The 7,500-nt window shown below is 39.1% G+C and overlaps 1 protein-coding gene across 3 annotated transcripts in view; it reads left to right on the plus strand.

Annotated features, from left to right (window-relative positions):
* ndst3 (N-deacetylase/N-sulfotransferase (heparan glucosaminyl) 3) overlaps positions 1–7,500 on the plus strand; it is a 38,894-nt gene that overhangs the window by 12,844 nt on the left and 18,550 nt on the right. For all 3 annotated transcript variants that reach the window (XM_063882770.1, XM_063882768.1, XM_063882769.1), the window contains exons 4-5: positions 705–859; positions 2,122–2,307. In XM_063882770.1, coding sequence (XP_063738840.1) covers positions 705–859; positions 2,122–2,307 — 341 coding nt within the window. The remainder of the gene's footprint in view (positions 1–704; positions 860–2,121; positions 2,308–7,500) is intronic.

Here is a 7,500-nt window from a genome sequence, read left to right on the forward strand (position 1 = left end):
TAACTTTCAACTATTAATCAAATATCATGACTATAATATAATGACGACATTCACACCTTAAGTCATCACTAATTATACTACCAAATTAGATTTACCAAAGCAAGAAAGACTTGCAGAGCAGTCGGCAGACAATAATCAATCGCATGAAGTTGATATAGTTGATATAGCTTGTAGTACGATGAAAAAAAAACATATCCAATACTTTTTTTTCTCACCTTTATAATAAAAATTAAGAAATAACCTTTATAAAGGCGTAGTTTTGATGTGGTGACATACTGCTGTGCATTTTAAGCTCTGTTGTGGTTTCAAGGACAGATTTGATTGATTTTCTAGTTAAATTGTCTAAATCTGCAGCAGCAGAACAAAGGAGTGAGATACAGTGAAGACGAATAATAGAGGTGTGACTGCACATAATTATAATTAGAAAATAGCTGATATGGACTAAAATAGTATTACCATAGCATCTGTTATTGCTATGGCCTGACTTTTATCACCATGGTATCAGGCCGCCACCTTATTTAGCAACCAAACCTTAAAACAACCCAGTTGCTTAGTAATGCTATACCATCATGCCATCGGGAAGTTGTATAATGCAACAATCCATAATATGCTCATAATCTACGTGATGCGTTCATTTATACATATTGTTCCATGTCCTTTTGTCCTTGTGTGTGCGTGACCATGTGTGGGTTTTGTGTGTGCAGGCACGGTGGAGGAAGACGAGGGAGACGATTTACTATTAAAGTATGTGGACGAGTTCTGGTGGTTCCCCCACATGTGGAGCCACATGCAACCTCACCTCTTCCACAACGAGTCATCGCTGCTGGAGCAGATGGTCCTCAACAAGGAGTTCGCTCTGGTGAGATGGATGCACACACTCAAACACGCACACTCATTTCTTGCAGCTGTTTGTTCTATTGTTGCATTCTTATTCTTGTGTGTCCTTTTAATCATGCTCGCTTCCCATGATTGCATTTTCTTCAAGGACGTCTGTTGCTGTTAGTAATTGCTATTTCTTTGCCACAGCAGATTGCTGAGATGAAGTTTGCAGGTCAAAGCACTGGAACTATTCTAACACAAACAATACACTTTATTACATAAACTATATGTTTTACAGGAAATATAAAAATGCTGCTTTGTTTACATTGCATTAAAACATTTTCTAGCACGGAAAATGTGGCATTCCTATACCGGGACTCCGACACTGTAAATCTGGTTTAATTTCCTGTGTCTACATGTTGATATGTTTATGTTTTGATTACATTTTCACAAGATAATACTGTAAAGAAAGCATATCAAGGATATTGAGTGTGAATGTATTGGATGTGTACAAACATTTCATTGTAAAATGAGATTATTAATGCAAATAACTTCCATATAAACATATTTTTAGGAGACTGAGTTAGGAAATTAGTTGTATTTTTGTCAGCAAACAAGAACGTCTTAATTAGTAATAATTACTGTATTATCGTGTACTCATTTTCTGCTGTAAAAACCAAACTAACAAAAATATAATATCCCTGTTGGGGAGCTATGCGCTTATTTAGATGAGCACACCTGAGCCCAGTTTAATCTGAAGTCCACCAGGTTATTTTAGCCTTCCTCTGCATTTTTTCCCCTATGCTTTGTTCGTAGATGTGTGACTGAGTTCAACCAAACTGTAGGATCCTGCCCTGTCGCACATACAATGCAGAGAGGGGGGTTGGTTCATGATGTTGAAGGTGAATGCGATCATAAAGTGTGATCCCTCACCTCTGTTACACACACACACATACGTATTCCACTCCTTCATCCCCTGACCGCTGATGCTTAGCTCTGACAGTGTGTGTAGGTGTGTGTCAGAGCGAAGGACAACACCATCAGTCTGAAAGATGCACCCAGCACCAACCACCCTCATACTCCCACACATACACATGCTCACACAAACTATTTTCAACCCGAAGGCCGTCATCGTAACAAACAAAATACAAACTAGGCGCTTCTTGTACAAGGTCAGACTGTTGGGTCTGGTGTTTATGTTCCACCATGTCCTCTGTCAGAGTTGTAAATGCGCCATAACTTCTGTTTATGTATCTAACCCTCACATATATGTCTCTGCGTATGTATGTCCTCCATCTCCAGGACCACAACATCCCAGTGGACATGGGCTACGCTGTGGCCCCTCACCACTCAGGTGTCTACCCAGTTCACCTGCAGCTTTACAAGGCGTGGAGACGTGTGTGGAACATCCAGGTCACCAGCACTGAAGAGTACCCCCACCTAAAACCTGCCCGCTACCGCAAGGGCTTCATCCACAACAACATCATGGTGAGGAGACTACCCGTGGTCCTTTGATGCATGTCATCCATTTTAACAGCCTTCCACTTTTGCCTTTGGTTGTTCTATTGAATATAGCAGAAGGTTAAATCAATGAAATATGTAGAACCTTAATAGCACTTTGATAAATTGCCATATTATATACTGTATATAACAACCTACAAAATTGTTTACCACCTTCACAACTATTTTCCGGGCAGTTGGTAATGAACAGCTCATTTTATTTGTTAATCTTAACGCAGATGGTGTCATTATTCATAACCATTACATGATGCAATCAACAATTACTTCTTAATGATAAGTTGAAGCGAAATAATTGTCTTGAGCGACTTATAATATACTAAAGTCTTGAATATAGCCTAACACTCAGAGCATATTATGTAGTGTCCTTGCCCCCCATGATGAAAAAAATCATTTGATTCATTTAGCTAAAATGAAAAAAAAAAGCAATTTCTTCACACGCAACTGATTGGATTATTATATCACACTTTGTAAAAATGTTTGTATTTACTTCATCTTTTTTGCATTCAAGTAAGTGTTTGCTGAATAGTAAATTGTTTACTGATTTTTTCTTGCGGTCCTTAACAGAAAATCAATGATGCTGTGCATGGTGTGTAACCTATGTGTCCCTGTGTGTGTGTGTGTGTGTGTGTGTGTGTGTGTGTGTGTGTGTGTGTGTGTGTGTGTGTGTGTGTGTGTGTGTGTGTGTGTGTGTGTGTGTGTGTGTGGTGTGAGTCTGTTTGGGTGTGATGTATTTTTTGACCTCGTCTCACAGCAGCTTTGATGATTTAATATTTAATGGCTTTCCAAGGCGGTTAAAGGGTTTACCTTTGGTTTGTTTGTTTGTGTGTGCATTTGTATATTTGCATATTTGCCGGGTGTGTATCATAGAATAAGGATTGAGTTATGAAAGCAGTTTTACACTTTTGTGCTCCAATAAACGATTCATCAGTCACTGTTTGCGACAGCAATAGAATAATATTCCTGTCGCCCCTTCCATCTAAGCAAGTTGTATTCGTCCCTCCCTCTTTATCTCCTTCTCCTCCTCCTCTTCATTCACTTGTCAGTCAGGCTCTTTGTCAGTGTGCGCGAATGCTCCCTTATTGACAAAAGAACAAATCACATCTGACACCAAAATTACCAGTCTATGTTGTTCTGCTGTTTCTGGGTTCTGGGAAAACAATTTAAATTGACGGCAATGTCAATTTACTAATCAGTCCTATAACTTGGCTTTTATTTCTTGACATTTTGTCACAGCTTCATAAAAGGCAGCCACTTTATCCTAAATCATCAATACAATGACATGCCGACAATTTGACAGGCTATAATGTGTTATTATACATTATCAATAGTGAGGTAGTGAATCACTGAATCACAGAACAAGCCAATGAACAAAACAAAATGTTGTGCACAAGGAAAGAAAACAAAAGAAGAAAACAGTCAGGAAGGTAACCAGAATGTTTCAGACATTTTATTTTTCAAAGGAAAGCTGAAGAGGAGGTAGATGCTGAAATAAAAAAATCCCAGGCAAAAATTACTCTCAAGTTGACCTTCCACCCAATGATGGAAGCTGCTGCTTTTTGGGTTAGACACTTTAGTTGTTATAATATTTCAAAGGACATTTCATACAATAGTTTGTATATGCTGTAATAACGCATTGTTGGAAATTGTGGATCGAAAGCTCCAACATCTAATTGGTTGGAGAGTCAGGACATGCAAATCAGATCCAATGAAAACTGATGATCAAGAATTGGGTGAGCTTCTATCAGATGAGTTTTCCTAGTCTCTCAGCTTTGCCCTTCTCTGGTGCAAGATTGATGTTTAGGAGAGCGATGACATATGACACTCTTCAGTCCAGTCAGCTGTTTTCTAATTCTCGAAGGTAAATGTTATGATGTAATTACTTTTGGGAGGCACAGTGGGACTTCAGGTTTATAAATTAGCATTAACAACCAATGGTGGTCTCAGCCGTGTCCAGTATTTGCTGTGTCCCTCAAAACAAAGCCAAAGTGTACAGAGCTCCCCATGATCTTTTGATAATCAAATTTCTATTTTTTCCATTTATCTGCTTTGATAAGGTCTTGTCAAAAGCAATATTCATCCACTTCAGCAGTAGAACATGGCAATATTTGTTCAAAAGTTCCTGTACAACTGCAAAATAACATTGTACAGGAATGAACTTCGAAACTCAGCTTTTCAGCCTAAATTACTTAAAAATACTCTTGAAAGAACTTCTGAACAACTAAGCCAACAACATGTGCTGATGAAAACATGATCAAAACCTACACAACAGCAACACTGTAGAAACATACAAATATGTATAAGTACCCACTATTAAATATGAGACTGTAGGTCTCTGGAGCAATGAATAAACAGTGTAGGAATGGTTAAGCGGTTTATCTATTACGACACATTGCACGCTGCACTGACTAAATAGCAAAGGGAGGCAAGGAAAAATGGAAAACACTTTTTTGGACCTGAAACATTATTCTGAGAAGCAGTCTGCACCTGTATGCAGAATTTAAAATTGAAATCATTTCACCATAAATCAGCTGGTGAACTTTTAGATTCCCATAATTCATCGAGCCTCCTGAGTTACTCGAGCACATCACTCACAACCTTCCCATATTCCTCACCTTTCGCACTTTTTCACATCCAATTTTTCTTGCAATTTCTGTCCATTAATCTCTTACCTCTGTACTCCTTGCTCCATCTTTGTTTGCTCCGAAAGGACAGGAAGTTGTCTTAAGGCTGTAAAATTGGTGTTTGTGTGTCTCCGTCAGCAGATTGAGAACCACCCACTGGACCCACTGTATCAGAACAAATCACACTGAGATATGGGCTTGTGTGTACGTGTGTATGTGTGTGTGTGTGTGTGTGTGTGTGTGTGTGTGTGTGTGTACACACTCTTGCAAACATGCATACCTGTGTGTGTGTGTGTGTGTGTGTGTGTGTGTGTGTGTGTGTGTGTGTGTGTGTGTGTGTGCGTGTGTGTGTGAGTGTGTGTGTGTGTGTGAGTGTGTGTGTGTGTGTGTGTGTGTGTGTGTGTGTGTGTGTGTGTGTATTTCTTTTTAAAATGTACTATATCAGTTTGAGCTATAGCTCTGTGGATAATTGGTTTGGTGAAATAGTGCTGAGTGTCTGTGGCTCCGGTGGCCTTCTCTCTTTCTCTCTCTCTCTCTCTCTCTCTCTCTCTCTCCTCTCTCTCTCTCTCTCTCCAATTGTGTGTGTGTGTGTGAGTGTGAACGACTGCAGTGTTTTATAGGTAAACCAATATCTGTGCTTCAAGCTTTTACTCTCTATTTCACACAGAGAAGTGCTCCGCAAGGAATTCACAATAAAGACCTTCTTCTCTTTTTTTCATTTTAGTCCTTTAATGACCTCATGAAAATGAGATTAATCCATCTACTGTTAAACACTTGGCCAGGTAATCTGTTGAGCTTTCATGTATGTTTTGGCACTTTTTTTGCTTTAAAAAAAAAATATATATAAAGTAAACAAATGTACTTTCAACGTGTCTTGGCAGTTATGTAATTGTTGTTGTCAGTTATAAAACCTTTATCAACCAGAAAGATTTACTGTTAGTGATAAATACAATCTGTATAAAAAGACGTGTTGCCCTACTGAGGATGCAATCTCAGAACCCATCAGCTAAAGAGTCTGATGAGGAAAGCCTCTGGGGGCAAGGGGCTATATTTCTGGACTTTTAGGGTAGCAAGCCCATAACCAGGCCAATATTGTATTGTCTGTGTGCTAGTTCACTTCTTACAGTCCAGTTAGCACCTTGAGATGAGAGAATTGAGTTGGATGACATCTACAACTGGATTGTTGCAAGTAGGCAGTTTACAGACACATTTTAAGCATCAAACATCAAAAGCTAAGTCCTTAACAGGAGATGTCCCTTTAAGCCAAAGCATTTCTCCTCTTTTGCTCTCTACCCAGACTGTAAGACTCAGACAATAAATATAAACCAGACTGCTTCCAATGACAAATCCTTGTCCCTACACATTCCACTTATGAATGCAGAATCTGTTTATAAAGATTAATGAGTTTGTAACTCACACAGGGCATGGCGGTGTTTAGTGGCCAAGGGTGAACGGTGCATCTGCTCCAGGTGGGATTTACAGTAATCCATTATCATCTCTTTCCGCTATGGTAAACAACGAGTCACCAAAATACCAAATAGGTGAAGGCAAGGGGGGAAAAAATCAAACACTGCCTCAAGAAGACTTAACTTCACCAGTTGAATGCATGCACCTGCATGAAAATAAAGGGTCTCTACTGCTGTAGTAATCTCCTTTGTACGGCTGTTCAGGACTCATGGCTTCAGCACAGCAGTAAATGGATTGTCCTTTGACTAGTTTGACTCCTTTTGACCTTTTTACGGCAAATATATTGTATTTTCATCACAAGAAAGCCACAGGTGGAACTAATAACATTTAATGCCGGCTCCATTCTTTTGAAGTTTCTTAGTAAGCTGTGTCAGCGAGCCGGCACACAAGGAGTCCAACACCTTAATAGAGCAAAGCCATCATTAATGTTATTGATGACACATTTACTTTTTAATTACGAGTCAAAATTCCAGCTGTGAAAAATAATCTGACATAAACCATCTGTAGATTTGACACCTGTGCTTCTCCACTGCCACAGCTAACGTTGCCATATGCGTGGTGACACAACACATCAGAATATCCCTGACCTGCTCTGTTGTCTACAAAAACTTCTATGTGGACAAGCTTGACTCTGTAGTTGTACATGTAATCCTTTCAGCTTTAGTCTTCTATGATGCTAGCTGTTTTTTTTATTATACAAAATTAAGTCTTTGTGTCTGGTTTGTTTTTAGGTTTGAAAAAGAGTGATCAGAAAAAAGCTCAGAGAGAACTGGCTCTTTAGTTTCTTGTTTAATCTCAAATGATTGTACCACTGTGGTTTCATATGGCACTTAAAGAGGAACATCAAAGTGTGTTGCCTAAGGAAGTACTACTGCACGTTTGAAAAATGTGTAGAAAAAACATTCTGTGGCTCGGGGGACCTAAGCCGAATCAGATGAATGTGCTACAGCACTTTAACAAGTTTCACAAATGAACAATATCTGGTGGTTAGAAAGTAAGTTTACCAGGCCTATGTAGCCTGTTTGTCATAACTGCATAAAGGTAGGGGCTGGATCGCTGGAAGCTACGTTAG

Source organism: Eleginops maclovinus, chromosome 5 (assembly GCF_036324505.1).
Source record: "Eleginops maclovinus isolate JMC-PN-2008 ecotype Puerto Natales chromosome 5, JC_Emac_rtc_rv5, whole genome shotgun sequence".
Lineage (NCBI taxonomy): Eukaryota > Metazoa > Chordata > Actinopteri > Perciformes > Eleginopidae > Eleginops > Eleginops maclovinus.